We start from the raw sequence: 22,798 nt of genomic DNA, 5'->3' as shown, positions 1-22,798 counted from the left end.
ATTTCTTGCAAAATTTATGGTTAAATCTATGATAAAATAATTAAAGCAATTTAGTGGTAATGAAAACTATAATAATAATAATTGCTAAACTAAGAAAGTAAAGTTTAAAAACAAAGTAGTTATTTTAGGATAATTAAATTTAAATAATTACGTTTATTATGTACAAAAAAGCCGCAAGAAAAATAAAAATTAAAGTATGAAATAGTATCACAATTTTTTATAAAAATTTATTTATTTATTTTGTTTTAATATTTTGTATTTCTTTCTTATTTTTTTTTTTTGTTTTCTGAGATAAAAATTTAAAAAGTTTTATATTTTATGTTAAAAAAAATACTATATACAAAATTATATAAAAAAGGAATTTTATGTTATTTCTTTTAATTTTTTTTGTAATTTTTGTTTGTTTTTTATTGCACAATTATTTTTTGTTTTTATATTTTACAAGTTTTTTTTTATTTAAATGACTTTTTTTTTATTTTTTTTTTTGAGATTTTTGGGTATTTTTTTTTTTTTTGTTTTCTTGTTTGTTCTATTTGTTATAAATTCGAATTTTGATTTTCCTTATGATTTGTTGTTTGTATTTATTTTGCTTTTATTTTTTAATTATTTATTTAAGTAAATAATATTTTAATGAAACGAAATCAGTCTCTTTCTTTAATATTTGTTTAAAGCCGTAAATTTTTCGTTAATATTTATTTTGTTTTCTTTTCTGTTTTATGTTGTTCTTTGAAGTTTTCTAGTTGTTGATTTTAACGAAAAATATTTAGCCTTTTCTTTTTGGAAAATTTGTTTTTTTTTTTCTAAAAAAAAAAATCTTTGGATTTGTTTCAATAAAATTAGTTTCATGTTGAAGATGATTGCTTCAACCATAAAAATATATAATAATGATTTCTTTTAATTTTTTGTTAACAAATTATAATTTTTTATGGTTAAAAAACGATTTGTTTAAATGTTTTCAATCATTTTCATGATTGTTTGTTCATTCTGTTTGAAATATTTAATTTTTTTTTATGATTTTTTCATTCATCTTATAAATGTTTTGCTTAGTGTTTGTTTTTTTATTATACTACATTTATACATCATTTAATATTTTATACATTCATCTTCATTAAAGGTGTAGGTAGACTTTTAGCTGTGTTAGTACTTGTAGTGATAGTGTTTTACAGAGTGAGTGTGTTTTTGAGAGTGAGTGTTTACGAAGAACATCAGAAACTACAGACACAAACTATCAGCAACGTCATTACAATAACGCAGCTACTAACCAACCCACTACATCAGGCGCGGATCCAGGGGAGGGGTGAAATAGCAATTTCCCCCAACAAAATCCAAAAGTTTTCATATAAAATAGGGGAAAAAAGCAAAATGTAAAACAAATTTTCATTTTTTCCCCTACCAAATGGTTGACCTGGATCCGCGCCTGCACTACACACACCCAGTGTGTTTGTTTGTTTATATTGTTTTTGTTACATTCATATTAAAAATTCACAAAAACAAAAGTCATCATCTCCTCATCATCGTCGTTGTTGTCGTCATCATCATCATCACACACAACGAAAGAGAAGAGACAGAAAAAGTGTGTGTTTGTGTTTGTTGTTGTTTTTGTTTTATTCCATTCTTTTTGTTTTATCATCGTTATCTTCTATGTATCAGTGAGATCATTTATACGCGAGTGTTTTAAGTAGAAGTGTGTTTGATTGTTTGTGTAAAAGAGGGAGAGAGAGCTTTGAATTGAAGGGTTTATCATTACTCTCCTTGATTTAAACAATATGTGTTTTTTTATGTTTGAATTTTTTTAAATATAAATTTGTTAAATCTTGTTTTACAGATTTGACTTAAAAAAGTTTGGTTTTTTACCCTTTACAGCTTTGGTAATTTGTGGTTGGGGTGGGAAGAGGATATGTTTTGGAACTCTAGAGCAGAGAATGTGTGGTGAAAATAATTTCAATCTTCTTTGCCACCACTCATCTAAAAAGAGAAGAAATATAAAGAAAAATATATCATTAGTAAAATTTTAAAATAAATAAACAAGGAAAGGAAATGGAGAATGAAGCTTTCAGATTAAAAAGTTATTAAAAATGGTATTTTAAAAGTATCGTAACTAAAAAAATACAAACTTTTATGAAAACCTTAAAATCTGAAAGCTTTTACAGGAATGAACGAATATTCCAAAGTTTAGTCAAAGCTTTTAACAAAATAAAAACTTTAATACATTTTGAACTTTGGAAAAAGATAACGAATGATAAGAATTATTTATGCTCATGATTTTGGAAGACTTACATACTTGACTGCTCTATTCCGGAACGTTTCCTGTTCCATATCACGAATTTTATGGGTAAGCATGTGTTGTTTTAAGTTACCCTGGAAAGAAACAATAAATATACAAAAAAAAGTTAATAAAATTCATACAACACTTAACATTTTAAGTTCCCTCTCCCCCAAAAAAAATCAAAATAATATACTCTATGGTATAACAATAAATACCCCTTTAAAACTCAAATGATAACTCACCTTTGTTGTAAAACCACGATCACATATATTACATTTAAATGGTCTCTCTTTAGTATGACTTCTATAATGAATCTCCAAAGCCGAATGGCAGGGGAATGTTTTGAAACAAATGCCGCAAGTAGTGCTGCCTCTGACTCCTAAAAGAAATACAAAAAAACATCAAAATTAGTTACCGAATTTTAACAAAATTTAAGCCATTAAAAAATATAGCAAAACTCAAAAGAAAACCAAAAACAAACGGAAAAATTAATTTAAACTTAAAATAAATATGTATGTAAATAACAACCATGCACCATTTGTAATGTAAAACAAAAGCAAAGAAAATCAAAAACAAATAATAAAAATAAAAAAATAAGAAATGAAATGAATAAGAAGCTTGATTTCATTGAATTCTATGTATGTAAAAATTTTCACTCACAACTCACCCGATAGAGCTAAAGGATTAAATGGTGCCGCCGGCATAACAGACTGTGCTATTGAATTCATGGCTGTGCACATGTTTTGCGTGGAAGCCGGTGGAAACAGCGGGAGATTTGGAAACATGCCAAATGGTGGTCTGGCAGCTGCTACTAGTGGATTCGTCGATTGGTGATGTTGCATTTGCGGTGAGCCGGTGGCTGACGATTGTCCCGTAGGTGGCTGCTGGCCCATCGATTGTGGGCAATTTGGTGAGAGTTGCGCATGAGCAACTGCCTCGCGTCTTAGTTGTTCTTGATGCATGGCCACCACGGCATTGTGTTGCATTTGCTGGTGATGTTGAGCGGCCGCCAAAGCTGCCTGTTGTTGCATTAGTTGTTGATGTTGCTGTTGCAAGTGGTGGTGTAGACTGGGTGGTAGACAGTCGACAGCAGAAGTGGGTGGCATGGCGGCTGAGGGGCTGATTTGTGGTAATTTTGGAGATTTGCTAATGGGAGAGGGTGAGCGTTTGCTGGCATTGCTGGGCAAAGGAGATCGGGCGATAATGCTACTATTGGCGGACGAGGGTCCTGCACGTGGTGTCAAGTCTAAAGCTCCTTGTGACATTTCCGAAACTGATCTGGCTGGTGAAATAGCGCGTGTAGAACTTAAGGGTTTTGTAGCTGATGTTGGGCTGGTAGGTGGTGAATTTATTGAATTGGCATTGGAGGTGGCAGACTGAGGTCTGGGATTTGTATTAACCACTCCAGTGGGATCTATCCGCAGCTTTTGTTCGAACAACAAAGCTTTGAAATCATCTGTAGACTTTGGTCTTTCACTGCCCGGCTCCAAGTCATTGGACATGTGATCGGATGACATGTCATCGTCGTAGTCATCTCCACAATCCATTTGATCGTCAAAATCTCCCTGGGATGATTCTGAGCCCATACCATTATGCATACCGTGCATACCAGGATGCATGCCAGGACCGCCAGGCATGCCGAAGTGGAATGCGGCAGCAGCAAAGGGATTCATGAAGGCTCCTGGCATCATAGATGGTGGGGGATCACGAATTTCGGCTGCTTGTATTTGTTCGGGTGTCAAGTCTGTGGGCTCTCCGGTATGCAGGCGTATGTGTTGTTGCAGCACCAAAGCATTCGAGTATTTCTTATGGCACACGGGACACTGATGGAAATTACGCATGGGTGGTCTTATTTTGTGGACAGCCATGTGTGTCTTCAGATTCCCTTTGGTGGTGAAGGCACGTCCGCAAATGCGACACTTGAACGGTCTCTCGCCAGTGTGGGTGCGGTAGTGCATTTGCAAAGCACTTTTGCAGGATAGAACGCGATCGCAGACCACACATTGATTGGGATCGGTGATTTTCTTATTCTTCATAAGTTCCTTTAACTTCATGGTCTCCGAGGAATTTGAAATCTCTATGAAATTCTCCCAGGAATTGTCATTGCTGTGGGGACGTGGCAATAAAGCCATGTCATGAGGTTTCATGGGATTAAAGAAGGGAGCACGTGGTATGTGTGCCGGCGATCTTATGGGCGAGTGTCTTTCAGGTGACATTTTGGTAAATTTCAGGGGGAAACGTTCGGCGAAGAAGTCATCACGATGATGCATCGAGGGTGGCAACTGTCCCGGTGTGGGCAAGTGGTCGAAATGATGGTGAGAACCCGGCGAAGGTTGGGGATGTAAAATGGCAGGTGGTTGTATGGGTTGTACTACCGGCGGTAATTGTTGTGTGGTGGGTGGTTTTGAGGTGGCTACAGGCGGGCTATTAGGTACTTGGGGTGGGGAATTCATTAAAGGTGAGTGTGTAGAGATGGCGGGACTGGCTGTGGATGGTGCTGGAGCGTGAATGTGTATTCTTTCTTCCATATCAGTTTGAACAATTTCACAATCATCTTTTTCTTCTTTGATTTTGATGGTCATGGGAGAGGGTGATGATGGTTTGGGTGCCTGTGTTAGAGATCCTGGTTGGGTGGCTATTTGTTCTGGTACCTCTTCCTCCTTTTCTTCGCAGATCTCTGACTTTATTTGCGCGTTGACCGGAGAACTGGGCTCCGATGTTTTACTCAAATCCGTGGGAATTTCTTGATTTTTACTCAAAACTGCTTGGGCTGCTGCTTGAGCCTGCACAGCTGCTTCACCCAAATTACCAGGAACTTGGGGGAAGAATGGATTGCTGAATCCAGCTGACCCTGATGAAGCAGATAATGACTTTAATATATCCATGGGAGGTCTGTAAAGATTTGCCAATCCGGGGAAATTGTTAGAAGATCCAGGGAAGTTCATGGGTGGCATTTGTGTGGGCATTTGTTGGGGCATAGCGGCAGGTGTATGGCTGGGAGAACTGTCCGGTGACATTTGATCCAATAGAGGAGGATGGAATTTATCCAAATGTTCTGGTATGGGTGTGGCATTCATAGGTACATGAGGAAATTTATGGGCATGTCTTTGAAAGTGCACTTTTAAATTTCCTTTGGTGGTAAATCTGCTGCCGCACACATTGCACTTGAAGGGTCGTTCGCCCGTATGAGATCTAATATGAATCTGTAAGGCTGAATCCGAACCAAAGACTTTGCCACAATAGCGACATCTGTGCTTGAAGAACGGTTCATTGCCGGCCTTACCATTCTTCTCTTTGAACGCAAACTCATCAGCCATGTTATTGGCTAAAATACCCTGAGAAGCTGAATCCAATACCTCTTGAGCTCTCTTCTGCAACAAGTCCAAGGAGTTGGGTTCAGGCATATCGTCGTGGTGAGTTATAATGGAAGAGGCTAAGTTGGAGCCAAAAGGCAAAGGCCTATTTTCCATATCCTTAAGTTTATCCAAAGCATATTCCGAGCTTTTATCAACACTTATGCGCCGTGCTGCGGAAACATCCATATCCTCTGCCTGATCAGCATCACGTTTTCTTTTGAGTGAATCGAGGGGTACACCAGCATTGATTAAATGCTGTCTGGCTTTATCTTCAGCCATGCGGGCCTCAGCTTTCTGTCTTAATTCCATTTGAGCTATACGCTCTTCTTCTTCATAAGTATCTTCCTCACCATTCTCAACCTCTTCTTCATCCTCCTCTTCCATTTCATTGGCCTCATCGGGTTTTGGTTGATTCATGGCCAATTGAGATTGCAGTTGCTGTATGAGCTGAATTTGGAATAGTTGCTGTTGCTGAAGATTAAATAGAGTCTGTTGTAGGAAGGCCAATTGTTTCATGGCAGCTTCATTGTCTTGACCAGAAGCACCATTTGCAATGGTTTTAGCCGCCACTTGGGCAATAGCTAATTGCATATTCTTAATAGCTTCAATGTTAACTGGAGCAGCACCAAATTGTTGGGCTAGAGAGGAGGGCAAGGAAGGTGAACTGGACTCTGGCACCTCCATATCCACATCTTTGTTGAGTGCCTTTTCAGCCACATCTGTTGTTGTAGGTTCTTCCATTTCTAGCACTTTTTTGTTTTCAGTTTCTTGTTCTGTGGTGACTTCATCCTTGCTTTGATTTTCCAATTTACCTGAAGTTAAACACATGTTTTCTTTCTCTTCGTCTTGGGGTGTGGACGCTTCTGTTTCGTTAGCTTCTTCGCTGGCCTCTTGAGCTTTTCTTAAAGGTTCCTGGCTCTCATTGAGATCAGGTGGTGTAGGTGAGGGAAATTCTTGATCTTTTGGATATGTTTTGGAGGGTGTTAAAGCCGCATTTAATTCTTCCGTTTGAGCGGGAGATTCTATCTTTAACTCCTGCTGTGGCTGCTGCTGCTGTTGTTGCTCTTCCAACGGCATTACTATGTTATTATTGTGATTAAGATCTTCTTCTCCTGTTACTTCTGAGTCTGCCGCAGAAGTCTGTTGTTGTTTATCGGCGGGTGTTTGTGTATTAATTTTATTAACATGTTCATTACTAGTGGCCATATGAGTTAATTCTGCTCTATCGCAATCACTATCTTCATTGGCGGTTGTGGCAGCCAAAGGTGAACATGTACCATTCTCCTCATGATCACTGGCTGAATCTATAAGAGAAAATGCAAAACGAAAAGAATTGGAAAAAAAAGTGGGGTTAATTATTGTTGTTTGTGTATCGAAAATAAACAAATTTTTCTCATGATTTTGCATGTCAATAACTTGATTTTTGCTTTATTATTATATTAAACAGCAACAACAACAACATTTTTCACACAATTCATACTAATTTTTCATCTATTCTCTATAGTCGTCTACAATATTTTCAGTTTCTGTTATTTTAATGCAATTATTACTTGGAAACATTCTTACTACTCTACAGCTTAGCTTAGAAGTTACTTCTCGTGCAGAGGAGCTTCTTTGACTCGTTAATAAACTTGTCCCTATATGAAGCTTTACTTGCAGGTTTCCCAGTTTGCCGCTTACTTTTGTGTCTCTTTACACCTGTGTGTACTGGCTGTATGTAGTTGTGGCAAGTACCATTGTAACGTTTCGTAGAGCGTAGAGCAAGTGTTTTAACATTCCAAATGGAAAAAACAGCAACCTGCTTTCTTTGGTTTGCTTTTGGTCTTGTAATCTTATAAAAACAATCTCTACTACTCGCCTAGTTGCAGGAAATTTTTTGCTTTTCTTCTTGGTTTTTTTTATTATTTTTTTTCTTATACTCTGGTCTCTTTGTTACTTTTTAGTCTATTGGCATATGACTTAATCGTTTGAGGCTTTTTTGGTTTGGTTTTGTTGCATGCATATCTGTATACACATGTTGCATTGCTGTATTTGCTGCAACATGTAGCATTAAGGTGGTGTTTTTGGGGAATTTTTTTATGGAAATCCATAAAAGTAATTTACTAGGTTTAGAAATGTGATTGGAAGCAAAATAAGTTCTTGGGACCAAAATGTTCCAAAATAAATTTTTATAAATTTTGACTCCGTCCCGAAAACTTTTCGAAATTCGAAAACAAGTGTTAAAAATCCACCCTAATGTAGCATGTTTGTATGTATTTGCTACTACCATGTGTGTTTTGTTGGATGCCATGATATTGTTTTTATATTGACGCTTAATGTAACAATTAGTTTTTTCTATTTTGTAAAAAAAAGCTAGAGATTTTTGCTTTTGTTAATACAAAAATTTGTAGATTTTTCGCACTTTTACTGACTGGCTAAAAAGCAATTGAGTCATGAAACTTTACGTTTGAAGCAAATAAGTAAATGGTCAAATCAGAAGAGATGTGTTGAAGTAACCTTGTTGCGAAGATACTGAAAAAATTAACATTTTATTTCAAACTTGAATAAAATATTACATGAATTCAATTTCAACAGTTTTCTGCTTGGTTACGAAATTCCAATTTAATTCATTTTTATTTCAGTGGCTGGCTGGCTGACTGACTATTATTTGCATAAATTTGATTTTCAACCAATTTAGGGTTTATGAAAATTTCATATCACTTGAAATAAATTTGATGAATATTTTTTTTGCTTCTTTAATTTGCATAAATTTTATTTCGGTTTATTCTGTGCTACTCGCACATTTTATCAAATATTTAAACACCATGTGTTCACAAAGAATTGTTTTTTTTTTTGTTAATTTGTACTGTAGTACATATATATTTTTTTTTTTGAATTTTTTATTTATATACATATTTAAAAAAGAAATACATTTTATTGGGGTTATCATACAAAAATGCAAACAACCCAACAACGTTAGCAGAAAATACTAAAATATACGAAATAGTAAAGGTTTATTGTTTTTATAATATATTTGAACCTATAGGCCAACCCGGGCTATGAATAATTTAATTTACAAACAAAAATATAAAAAAAACAATTGAAATTGTATTAATTTTAATTTATAAAAAAAAGATAAGACAAAGAATTACAAAATTAAAACAAAATATGTATAAATACATACTTTATTTAGTTATTGCAACATTTTATATGTTTATTTTATATGCGATTGCTTAATTTTTTTAATTTTATATACAGGAAACTTTAAATCCATATTAAAATATCATTAAAAATACATAAGTTTCATGTTAAAAGCTAAAGAGCGACTTAGCAAAGAGATCACCTTCAATTACAGTAATAAACACACATACTACTCACATGATATCGTAATTAATATTACAAAAACAAAACCACGAATCAAAGCTTTGGTTCGTTCATACGAACAATATTAACCGTTGTTATTATTGTAATAATTACAATACAGAGAAAGTATGTAAATATTGTTAAGCTAAGCTGAAGCATAATTTTGTATATGAGAATTGAACTTAAGAGCGCCTTAGTAAAAGAGATTTAACTATAACTCTTTAATTAGAACAGCCAATTAAAACTAGTTAACCGTTATTTTTGAAATTAATGGGTTTAGGAATGAACAATGGGAAATGTTTAACAAATTTTGATGAAATTAAATATTTTATATATAAAATTCAAATATTTTTGATAAAAAATTTTGTTAACTAAAAAATAATTGTTGTATTTATAACTTTTTTCTTAAATTTATTTAACTCAAACCAAATTCATAAATTGTGTGGATTATCGTTGACACAAAATCTTCTCAAAACAAATTTAAAATAAAATTTTAGTTTATACTAATTTTTTTAATGCAGCCATAAATATTTATCAATTTTTTTTCGCTTTTAAAATATATAATTTTTGTTTTAATTACAAATTCAAAAACAAACACAACACCAACATTAAAAAATATGAACGATAATAAAATCATTAATACATATTTTAAAAGCTAGAAAAAAAACACGCTGCTTTTTTTTAATCAAATGTGAACTCATTTGTCAAAATGTGGCTAAACACAAAAATTTAAAAAAAAAACGTGATTTATAAACTTAAAACACAGAAACTAAAACAAAATTGAAAAAAAATATATACAAAATTTTTAAAATTATTATAAATAGCTAATCAAGCTAATATACTTAAGAAAAATGTTTGTATATAATTTTGTGTTGTTTCAAAATGATAAAAATTATATATAAATAATATTTTCAAACAAACTAATATTGAAATAAAAAAAAAAGAAAACCAAAAATTATAACAACAAAGAAGCAGCTTCCGTTAATGCTTTAAAATATTAAAATTTGTTTCACAAAAAAAAAAATAAAACAAAACCAGTTTATGGCGTCAATCATTTTTCTAATTTTCTAGCTAAGAAACTGAGAAATCACACAACCCAAGTAACAAAAATAAAATACAAATCAACTAAATATGTCTTTTAAAAAACCAGTTAGGTGCAATATTTATTTTCGGTTGTTTTAGCACACATTTTGTAAGAACAACTTAAAAAGTAATTACAGCAAAGCTTTTCAATTATTAAGTTTTAAACTAAATTCTAAACACTTTTTTTTATTTTAGCTACAAATTATTTATTGGGTTATTTATTTAGTTTATGCTCCTCCAAATTATGTTAATTTATAAATATAATTTGTTTCTTTAAAAATTTATCTATTATTTAATACAATTTTACGTATATGGTGTATGTTTCTGTTTTTGTTTATAAAGTTTTGCATAAAATTATGCCCACTTATGATGAGGGGCAATTTGATTATGATTTAAATGTTGTGTCTATTTCTTTTTATGTACATAAATACATACATATATTTTGTTAATAGATTTTTAATTTATTAAAAACAATATTAAATTTTTTTTAATTTAAAATTGACAAAAAAGAAACTGGATTTGTTTTTTCTTCATTCATTATAAATATTAGTTGCTTGTGGATCCATAAAGGAAATTAAAAGCCATAAAAGAAGGCAGTTAATAATAATAAAATTAATACAAAAAATGAAATTATATCAAAAAAGCAAATAATAAATAAATGTTATAATAAAAAGCCATAATAATTAATAAACAAAATAATGAAGTAATAAGAGACAAAGACAGAGATTAATTAAAAATAATTATTTTAAAACAACAATCACACCAAAACCGATGGCGATTTTTAGACGATTTAAAAAAAAAATGCTTAAAATTATTTCATATTAAACAACTTTCCACAAGCAGCAAGACATTTTGGTGAAAAACATACAAAAAAGCGCTTTAGCAAAAGAGCGTCTTACCAAAAGTTATCAATTGCAGTAATAAACAACAAAACCACGAATCAAAGCTCTCTTTCATACGAACATAACCGTTATATTTGTGATATTTACAAAAAGGAGAAACAATGTAAACAATGTTATGCAAAGAAGAAGCATAACTGAGAGCACTTTAGAACAGCCAATTAAAACTAGCTTCTCTTTAATTAACCGTTGTTTTTATAATGGCGGGGGAAATGGCTGATGGATAAACAATGGATCATTTTTTTTTAACAAATTTAATGAAATGAACGATTTTTTTACAATTTATTAACATTAACAAACCAGTAATTAATTTCTTTAATAAATTTCACATAATTTATATAAATAAATCATAAAAATTTTATTTGTTTTTATTTTAATTTCCGCTAAAATCTCTCAAGCTTAACAGCATACAAAATTGTAATTATATTTTTAATATGCAGGTATTATTGAAACACTCCTTTATTTACTTGTTTTTATTAATAAATGTTATTATTATGTTAATTTATAGCAATTTTATTTATTATTGTTAAAAATCACTCATATTTTATTTATTCTACCTCATAAACGTTTACACTGTTCATTGACTAACTCGAACTTTAGGTTGACAATTGATTTGTGGTGTTTTCAACAATTAATAAAGATTTACATAATATGTATTATACATGAAATAAGCAAAAAAAAATAAATATGTCAACTTTTACAACTCAATATTTAGCAAGTCAAGCAAATAAACCCAACCAAACAATGACAACAAAAAAGCATCTCACAAAAATTGGAACGTGAGACAGTTTTAATTAAATAAACCAAAATTAATAAATTATAAAAAAACAAAAGCCAAGGAATAAACAAACAAACAAAAAAGTAACTCTCCATAATTTCTATTATTTAAAATAAAAATTAAATTTTGTTTATTGTTTATGGTGACTCAAATAAATTAATTCATATACAATTTTTTTCTGAACAATTTTGACTTGCTCTATCAAATTCCCATAATTTGTTTAAATAAGTATTAATTTAATATGCATTAATGTTTAAACAAAAAAAATAACAACAGATGATGTTTTTTTTTCTTTTGGATGCTCAACTCACATCACATCACTTGTCTTGTTTTAATTTCATAATTCAATCATGATTATGTGTTTATTGACACTCTGATCACCTTTTTTTCAAACAACAATACCGACAATCTCCATTTGATTTGGAACATTTTAATAAAATCTACAATTTATTTTATTAATAAAATTAAGAAATAATATAATAAATTTGAAATAAACATGACTTTTTTTGAAAAAAGATACAAAAAGAAAAAGTTTCATACAGTAAGTGTTAATAAAAATTTAACGGGTTTAAACATAATTTGTATAGAAAAAAAGTTAAAGAGTTTGAGTTCAGCACTATTTATGGTTAAACAAATTTTTGTATTGGAAAAAAATGTTTGTAAAATAAATTAAGTTTAAAATGGCCCATTGTCGAGAGAAATTATTAATTCATTTTATATATGGAAACTCCTTTGAAATACCTTTCATTTGATATAAATATTGTTTTCGTGCGGTATGTAGTATTGGAGATGTAGCCAAAAATATATCATCCGAGGCAGTCGTGATTTTTTGTTTATATCTCAGTCATTTATGGTCCTATTTGACTGATTTTCAATACCAAAACTCTTATTTGATGTATAAATATTCTTTTTACGATATATATTGTACAAATTACAAATGGAATGACTAACTTAAAGCTCTAGCTGAAGGGCATTAAAAGTTGTAGTGGAATACAAATCCCCAGAGTTTTTTTCTCTAGGAAATTTTTAAATTAAAATAATTTCTTTATTAAACTCTTTTTAATATAAAACAAATTATGATTTTTATTGAAAAACATTTTAATTGTATCATTAGCTTAAATTTTAAACTCCCCAGCGTGCACTTTTACACAAAAACTTGTGTCAAATGCATTTTGAAATAAAAATTATGAGTTGAACATTAAAAATCTCAAACTCCCCAGGGTCTTGTAAACGAAAATTTTAAATTTCTTTAAACATTTATGATTTGTTGCAATTAAGGCACAATTTTCTTGTATAAAAGGAATTTTAAAGACAATATAATAGATTTTTAAATAAAAAAATCTTTAAAGCTGCAGCAAAAAACAGTTGGTTTTAACAAGTTTCGGTTAGGACAATAAAATGCTTTATGGTTTTGATTTTCAGAATTATTGTTGCTGTTTTGTTGAGTTAGCAAAATCTTTTTTGTGGCAACCACATATTATTGTTTTTCTAGTTTTCTGCTGTAGTTTTTTTTCTTTTACTTTGAACAATTTTGCTGGGATGTCTGCAAAAATAATTTGGCATTTCATTTGTTGTTTTTTTTTCTTCTAACATATTAATAATTTCTATTTAACTTGTGTTTATTATAAATAATAAATAAATTAAAAATATCCAGCAGTGGGGGGTCTCTCTAGTTATATTTTTAAGTGTTTAAGTTTAAAATAAAGAATTTTTTGCCACAAATATTAAAAAATGAATTTGTTTTTAAAAGAAATTCTTTCCCACAACAATTTTTTTAAAAAAATATCAAAACATTTGAGTTCTCTTCTACACTTTAAGAAACTAAGATTAAAATGTTAATTTTATCGATAAGATTTATTTATTTAAAATTTATTTTATTAATATTAATCTTTTGTAAATAAGATTTGGTTTTTGTCATTTATCTGTGTGGCTTTAAGCTAAAAGACCTACAATATTTTATTTGTTAGTTGGGAGTACCTGTTTTTCGAGATTTCATTTGTTTATGAATTTTATAAAACAAAAATTTATGTTTTATGGCTTTTCATTAAGCAAACAAAAAAAATCAAAAAAAAAAAAGTTGTTACTTTATATAAATATTTTTGGTTTGGCTTTTTTTATTATTATTTAAAAATATATAATAATAATAAATTAGTTTTAGTTGTTGTTTTTTTTCTTGTTTTAAATACCTATTAAAATGTGTCGTTTTTTTGGTGGCTTGTGTGTGTTTTATGGAGTTTAATTAGTATTTGAAGTTTTAAATACAAAAAAAAACAAAACTAGTTTGCATTTTGTTTGAAATATACTTATTTTGAATATTTTTTGAAAGGTGGTCCTACAAATCATAACGAAAAATCTTTAATAAAATAAATTAAAATTCAAAAGACATTTAGATTTTATTTTTAATAAATAAAAGGAAATAAAATTTAAGTAATAAAAATATAATAAATCTTTTGAAAATAAAAATATGTACATATTTTGAAACATGGATTTTAAAGGCTTTATTTATAACCAATTTTTGAAGAATTTTTGCAAAGACATCTGAAAATTCTTTGTTTTATTTGAGATAAACTAATTTGAAGCAAATTTAAGCTGTATTTGCCAAATCTTATGGGAGTTTTTTTTGATGTTTACTTCATAATTTCTTTATTTCAAATTATGTATTTTATATTGTTTTTAAATTCCCTTAAACAAATAAAAAAATTAACAAGACTTTAGGGAATTTGAGATTTTGGAACGTTCAACTCATAATTTTTATTTCAAAATGCATTTACATAAGTTTCTGTGTAAAACTGCACTCTGGGGATTTTAAAATTAAAGCTAATGATACAATTAAAATCTTTGTCAATAAAATCATAATTTCGTTTTATATTAAACACTTTGAAGTTTTAAAAATTAGTTTAATCGAAAAATCTCTGGAGATTTATAATTCACATCAAGTTTATATACACTTTACCATGGGTTTGTCAAAACTGGATCCTTATATTTAGTAAAGTCAATAAAACGATGTAGGTATGTCTGGCTATGTGTTTTCTAAAGCGCTTATAAATATATTAGATATATTCCTGAGAAGTTTGATATTAAAAAAATCAACAAAATCTCTCCATAAATAACAACTATATCGATTTACTATATCTCTGATACTAAGTTCTGTACATAGACAATATTTATATTAAATGAAAGGTATTGCAAAGGCCTTTCACAATTTAGGAATTTTAATCGACAGTGGACTAAAATAATAATTTGTTTGTATCAACAAAAAAAAATGTTGTTTGAATTTTCTTTTCCAAACAGATTAGGATCAACTCAAACTGGTTTTTATATTAGAAAGATTTCATTATAAAAGTTTTAAGTTGAATTTTGAAATTGTCAGCGCATATTTATTTTTAAAAATTTCACTATTGATTTTTAATGCTAATCTTTTCATCTTTTTTTTTTGTTTAAGTCAAATTGCAATTTTTTTAAATAAATTTCAGAGGGCACCAACAAATATTGAAATATTTAAATATTTGTGTAAATTTAAAATTTTTATATTTAGTCTTAAAATATTACAATTCAAATTTAGAAATCTGAATCAAAAATTTCAATTTCTTCAATTTACAATTTATTGAAACAGAAATATTTCCCTAAAATGATTACACATTATTTTTGCAGAATTTGAGATACCATATTACAAGTAACTAAAACTGTTGAAAAATATTGAAATCGCTTAATAAAATCTTTTTTAAATGATCACTGAAATTTTTACATTTTCTGGTATGAGCTTTTAAATCTAATCACAATAAAGAAAATAGGTAACTACCTTTTATTTGAAATGTTTAATGAAATTTAAGATTTATTTAAACAGTTCCACAAAATTTAAAAGAAAATAAAATTTTATTTTATAAATTTCACCATTCACTAAACAAAATACCTACCTAAAAATTAAACTTTATCAAAAACTAAAAATGAATCGTGTGTTTTACACATTTTTAAGAAACTTGTTGTTGTTTTAAAGAATTTTGTTCTACACTTTTTAAAAAAAATATGAATAAAAACAAACACTCACCTTTTTCGGTGCTTTTAGCACGATCTTTTAATTGTTTAACAATTCCATATTTGACGGTACCAAATTGTATCATTTTATTAATGGTTTCTTGATGGGTTTCCTTAAAATCACTTCTCATTTCACACAAAACAGTTGATAAAATATTTTTCATTAGAGAAGATACGAAAACCAAAACAAAAATTCCAAAAAGCAGGTAGCAGAAGAAAGCTTAAAGAAGCGCGCGAGGAAATACAACTTTTTAAAAAAACACACGCGACTGTTATTCTTTTGTTTTTTAATATTTTCTTAAATTATTTTTAAAACATAATTCTTTTTTTTGGGGGGAGCAATAAATTTAAGAATTGAATTCTTTTGATTTTAAAACTTAATTGTTTAAGCAAAATAATATAAATTTTTTGTTATGCTGGTGTTGTTTGCTTTTAAATAATGTTTAATAACTGTCATTATATTTAATATTTTTTTTCAAATTTAATATTTAATAATTTTTCATAGTTTTCATATTTGCTTGTTTGTTGTTTTATAATTATAATAATAATAATAAATATCCTTTATAGAGAGATTTTTTGATATGATGTTGTGTTGATGATGGAGAGTGAATGATGTTTTATAGTTGTTGGGTTTGTCTTTTTTAGGCCTTTAGAGGTTTATTCTTTTTTTTGTTGTTTTCAATTTTTCACAAGATTGATGTTTTTATCATAACATTTTGTTGTAGTTGATGTTGTTGCTGTATTAATAATTATCAATATATATAATTGAGTATATTTATATAGTATGTAGTCGCTTTGTTGTTAGGTAGTTTGGTAGGTATATAGAAAAGTAGGGGGGAGGAGAGCTATTACTCTATTCTATTGTATAAGATACACTCTCATTTTATTTTGTTTACGCACTTTTTCTTTCCGAAATTTACACTCATCTCACTCTCTGAGATTTTTATGCTGTTGACTGTTTGTAAATAAGTTTTTTTTTTGTTATGTAGCTTAATTTTGTAAATAAATTCAAATACCGACGGCTTTTTTTGTTAATATTTTTTTTTTGTAGTTAATAATTTATTTAATATTGTAAATTTGTTTTATTTTATTAATTATGTAGTTTGTTTTCAAAAAATTTACGTATTTTTAAACCGTATCGTGCTAAACGTGTTTTGTTTTCTTTCTTTTTTGTAACTTAAAAATTTCGTCTTTTTTTCTTAGCTGTTTTTGCTCGCTTGTGTTTTAATAATGATACGTTCAGCACGCGCGTCAAACTTACACTGACTTCACAAATAATAACAGCCCAACCAAAAAGTCACTCAAACAATTCTTTACGTTTATATTTTTGTGTTTTCGTTTGGTTTATTATACAAAACGTACATGTACACAACAACACCACCACCACCTTAAATGCGTACTCATACCCACAGCTCTTCATAATATTAACAATTACAACAACAAAAACACGCATACATAAAACACAACAAAAACATGTTATCATTTTAAATATGAAACATATATCAACATTAATTTTTATTCTTTCTCTCTTTTTTTCTTTTGCCATTTTTAAATGGCCAAACAACACCAGCAGCGACTGAGGCAGCACAATTTAAAGCCACAACAACAACAAGGCATGCTTACAAATATCAACTCCAACAACAACACGAACAACAAAATATCTATAATGTTATGAAAACTCAAAACATCATAATTTTATTAATATTTTGTCAGGCCATCTCTTTCTTACATGCCCAGCTAGAACACCAGCTCTTTAAACAGGCCTTTTCATTCAGTCTTATCTGCACCATATACGGTTAATATACTCACACCCTTTTTCTGTTAATAAACACACACAGATACTCTTGACACACAGATACTCTTCTCCGCACACAACAATAAAAAAAATCTCAATTCTCTTTCTGCTCATAAACTTAGTAAATCATCAATGATTACCAGCAACAACAACAACATAAACACACAGAAAAAAGAGCACGAGAGTTGTTTATAAACAAAAGAGCACAAAAAATACCTGTTTTTATTAATAAACTCATTCATAGATTTTTAAAATTTCCTACAAAAGAAACTAGTTCCGTTTTGCTAAACTTCCGTTTTAATATAAAAACAACAACAAAAATATGAAATTATTAAGATTTTTAGCAAAATATTAGAAAAAAACCACTCTCTGGCTCTGCTCTCTTGTATTCCAAATTAACCATTTTCCCTTATGAGCTTTTATTAGAGTGTTTTGTGTGTGTTTTTGCTTAGTATGTTGTTGTTGCTTTTTAATAATTGATCATAATTCATTCATATCATGTCTTTGGTGTATAAAAAAAACAGCAACAACAACAGCCCCACAAACACTCACGAAAAATATTGTACAATGAGAACAAAAAAACTTTGTAAGCAACTGGTTCCGTTATATTGCGTCTCATTTACTCTTACATACTCTTTGTTATACAGCTTTCTCTGTTTTTCTTTAATATTTAATAATTTGGGTTTTTTTCCAAGCTATAACAAGGTTCATATTAATATATAAAAATAAACCCCCTTCATTTTTCTTTTTTTTTTCTTTATTTCTGACAAAAGAAACAAAAAACAAGAAAAAAAACTCTCTTTTCGTTACAATGTGCTTGATGTTGTTGTATATTTGATATATAGTTGAATGTTTGTACATTTTTATATTGTTGTTGCTGTTTATTATGAGTTGTGTTTATCATAATGTTGGGTATATATTTTTTGACATTTTTTCTTTTCTTTGCTTTATGGTTGTTGTTATATTTTTTGCTGGAAAGGTAACCTCCCACTTTCTTAATTATTAACGTTTTATTGTGGTTGTTGTATTATTATACATATGTATGTATATGTATTTACAACATACATTCTTACATTTATAACTAAGAATTTTATTTTGTTTTGTTTTGTAGGATTTAAGTCTGGTCTGTTTAGGATTTCTTAGTTTTCGATTTATTTCTTTCTTTTTTCCAAATTTTTTTCGGGGGTAATTGTATCTCTTTATTTTTGTGGTTAAAGTTTTGTGTTTGGTAACTTGAGTTTCTAGGTTTATTTTTCTGTTTTTTTGTTTTTAATTCGTAACTTAAATTGTTTAGAAATCTTTTTCTGTTTCTCACATCATCATTGATTTAACTGAATGAATGGATATCTATGTATCTGTCTGCTGTTTTAATGTTTTGCTGTTTGTAGCAAATAATGGGATTTTAACATTTAATAATAACCCAAAATTAAAGACATTTTAATTTGTTTTTATTATAAGTAAATTTTTTAATTAAATTGTTGTTGATAATTTTACAATCTGGATGTATTTTATAATTGAGAGGTAGTTAACCTTCATTGAAAAGGTTTAATATTAAATAAAATATGTAATGAAATATCAATCATATGTAGGTACCTATATTGTTTAAATATGTATGTATGTAGCTGTAAATTAGTACAAGATTTATAGTAACAACCTCAATTTGTGGTTAATTAAAAGATTTCACTAAAATAAATCAAAAATTTGCATTATACAGTGGGTTGTTAGTGTAATAAATACCAATCGGTACCTACAAATCTTTTTGAAATAATGGATTACGGACCGCAACCCACAAAATTTGATAAGAGAAAATTTTCTTTATACTGAATGACCAGGCTTATATGACAATTACAAACGTTTAGAGATCAATTAAATATCGTTCCAAACAACTTTTAATAAAGTAATTTATGTGTTAATACCTATATCTCATTATAGGTATTGAATTTTATATTGAAATCAACTTTTATACGAGATTTAAAAAATTTGTTAGAGACATTTTTATCATAACGATTCTAACATTTTTAATCAATTTATATCCATATTTACACCCGACACCAAAAAGACGGGTGGGTACCAAAAGCTATATACTTATAGTTATTGTGGTTTCTTATACAACTCTAAAACAATCTACCTATGTCCATCTGTCGGTTGAAGGCACGATATGGCCTAGAGTGAGGGTCCTAGGTATGCCGCCCTGGACAATATCGCCAAATATATTGGAATTAAACGGCACCATATAAAAAATCTTGGAACAAAATGTTGGACTTATAAAAACAATTAAAGCAAGATATGGACTAAACAAGGAGACCTAGAAATCCTAGAAAATTGCCACAAATAGTTATTGATAATAGCTAACGTATGCGTCCAAAAATTAACAAAATACCTAGGTTGAACAGGTAAAAGTTTTGGATCATAGAGCCTAATATAACATACTTTTGTTTTTTCTTCAAGATTATATCTTATATGGAGGCTAGTGAAAATTTTAAACCGATTTCCACCAAAATGTTTTAGCGTCTTAATAAGACATGAGCACAATTGAGTCAGCCTAGAAGCATATTTAACATATTTCGAGCAATCTGGTAGGTCATTTGTATGGGGGATTTGTGAAATTATGGACCGATTTCAACCATTTTCAAAAAAGTTTATTTTTAAGACGACAATTAACGAAATATCAGACAGTGTTTTTGAGCCCACATTCATACTTTATGGTGAGTACTGTATATCAAATAGGGTCTCAAATTTGGTCAAAAGCTGGGAAAACTTTTAGAATTTATAACTTCTAACATTTTTATACCTTAACAATATCGTTTATATTTATTGGGTTTTCATGAAGTATATTCCAGATTATACTAATCGTTCTTCAGAAATGTTTCCTTTGTGAAAATTCTTAAACAATTTCACAGTTTTTTATTGCGTGCATGACTTAAAAATGCGGGATTTTTTGTTAAATGTTTAGCTTTTATTATGTAACATTTGTACAATTTGTTAGCTATGACCTTTTCCCATCTTTCTGTCAACATATGGATTCCGAGCCAAAAGAACGGCCAAGAACGAATCTATCCAATATCGGATACTCTCTTCCAAAGTGAAGCATATCCTAAAGGAAGCGTTCTGTATCGATCGAAATAAATAGTAGTCGGACGGGACACGTTCTGGACTGTAATGCGGGGGAGACACAAATTCCTTTCATATCTGGACGAATAGTCTGTGCGTTTTTCAGTCAATGGTCCCTTCAAACGAATCAGTTGCATTCGGTACCGGTTTCTAGTCAGATTTCAGCAGCTCATAATTGATACGGCACTTGATACAGGATTTCCATCCACTCAAAAAAAGTAAAGGAAGGCCAGGAAGTTAAACAAATGTTTTAAAATATGTGTTAATATTTATAACCATTTAATTACAAATCAGCTCCACTGTGTGCTTTTTAACACATACATAATACAGTAGCCATAGAAATTATAGCACAAACCCCATCACTGGGCTAATACATACTACTCAAAGTACCAAAATATGGGAGCATTTTGTATTCAATCAAAGAAATTCAGAATTACTTAGATACAAGCTATCTATTATTTGGTCTAAATTTTAATTTGTAAAAAATAATAATTATGTAAAAATATTAAAAAAAATCCATACTAGGTATCTAAAATGTAACAAAAAAATTAAATAAAAAATAATTTTTCTAAAAATTTGGAATAAAATAAGAACAATTTGTTCACATTAAGAAGTTTTTTAAATAAATATTTCACTAGTTCTTAATAAAATAAAAACTTTGAAATCTATCGCTTCTAATCAAACTTCTCCAACTTCTTATAAATTTTAGAAATATAACTATGTAACTACATACAATAACTACACAAACAATTTCAAATTTATACCGTTAAATAACAACGAAAACAAAAAATGTATATAAATATAAAATGTTGCCCATAAATTACAACAATTCATTCACCTTGCTTTTTTATTACTACATTTTATTTTTGTATTTTTCGCCAACGTTTCAGCGTTTTTACGTTTTGTCTTCATTCTACTTCTTGTTTTTTAAGCTGCTTTGCTGACTGAATACAACATTTTTTAACCAATAAAAAAATAACTTAAAAATTTATAAATTCTCTATAAAGAAAAAAGAATAAAATAAAAAAAAAATTATTATATACCTACATACATACATACTTACTTATATAAAAATATAAAACCCCACCTTTAATAAAAACAACAAAAAAAGCACAGGTCAAATAACAACAACAAATAAAGCACCAAACTGACGAAGAAGAGAAATATCATAAATTCAATACTTGCGCGCTAGGTGAAATAAAAAAACAACACACTAGAACTTAAATTTCACCTACAGTAGTAGAGGAAAGAATGAATGAAAAGAAAAAACAAGAACGAACGAACGAATACAAAAAAAATCCTTAAGAAAAGAAAGAAATTCTTAAAATGTAAGTAAAATTTGTGGCAGTAATCAACCAACCCCCTCGTAGATATTTGCCGATAAATATGAAGAAATATTGCTGTATATAATGAAAATAAATAAATAAAAATGTGAAAGAAATAAAACACCCTAAAGCAGGCATGGAAAATTGAGAGTTTAAAAAAGTAGGGACATAAATTCAAATTAAAGCTTTTTAAAGAAATACACAAAGTCTATATTAATTGTTAGTTTTGGTAAACCATTAATTAAGGTATAATTTTTATAAGATTTAAATATTGTGAATACCGCTAATATTTTTTATAAATAATGATTGTAGAGAGCGATTAGGAGCTTTAGGGATTTCTAGAAAGAAATCTATACTCGTTAAAATGATTTTCGAAAGTAGGTCTTATATGGAAGTTATGACTAATTATGGACCGATCGTCACACAATTTGGTGGTGCGAGTTCGGCTGATATAAAACTTATTTGTGCTGAATTTGGTTTGGATATCTATATAACTAAGATATTTATGAAAGCTTAACTATTGGACCGATTACCAAAATTTCCAAATTCAATAGGCTTTGTCCTTGGGGCAAAGGAAATGCTTGTACCAAATTTCATCGAATTATCTTTAAAATATCGATCTGCAGTTTGATTACAAGGTTTACTTGGACGGACGGACAGACATCGCTTAATCGACTCAGAAAGTGATCCTGAGCAGATTGGTATACAATATTTTTAAACGCTACAAACAATATACCCTCCCCACTATGGTGGTGTAGGGTATAAATACTGACAATGCAACTTCTAAGCAATGCGACGCATACTGAAACAT

General features: G+C 29.2%; 1 protein-coding gene across 3 annotated transcripts; it reads right to left on the bottom strand.

The window, feature by feature from the left end:
• Window positions 1-1,410: 1,410 nt before the first annotated feature.
• salm (spalt major) lies at window positions 1,411-17,094 on the bottom strand. Of its 3 annotated transcripts, none has more exons than XM_065501112.1 (5): window positions 15,770-17,094; window positions 2,934-6,926; window positions 2,509-2,645; window positions 2,278-2,358; window positions 1,411-1,965 (listed from the first exon to the last, which is right to left on the bottom strand). In XM_065501112.1, exons 1-5 carry the CDS (start codon window positions 15,918-15,920, stop codon window positions 1,942-1,944), a joined length of 4,386 nt encoding a protein of 1,461 aa, XP_065357184.1. In that variant the 5' UTR covers window positions 15,921-17,094; the 3' UTR covers window positions 1,411-1,941. The 3 variants fall into 3 exon arrangements, 2 of the variants coding, with proteins under 2 accessions (XP_065357184.1, XP_065357185.1); XM_065501113.1 differs by having other exon boundaries at window positions 2,282-2,358; XR_010575975.1 differs by lacking the exon at window positions 1,411-1,965 and having other exon boundaries at window positions 2,927-6,926.
• Between the last annotated feature and the right edge of the window lie 5,704 nt (window positions 17,095-22,798).

The sequence above is a fragment of the Calliphora vicina genome, chromosome 2, assembly GCF_958450345.1.
Source record: "Calliphora vicina chromosome 2, idCalVici1.1, whole genome shotgun sequence".
NCBI lineage: Eukaryota > Metazoa > Arthropoda > Insecta > Diptera > Calliphoridae > Calliphora > Calliphora vicina.
The sequence above is the reverse complement of the archived record's forward strand: the minus strand, read 5'-3'. Positions and strand labels throughout refer to the sequence as shown.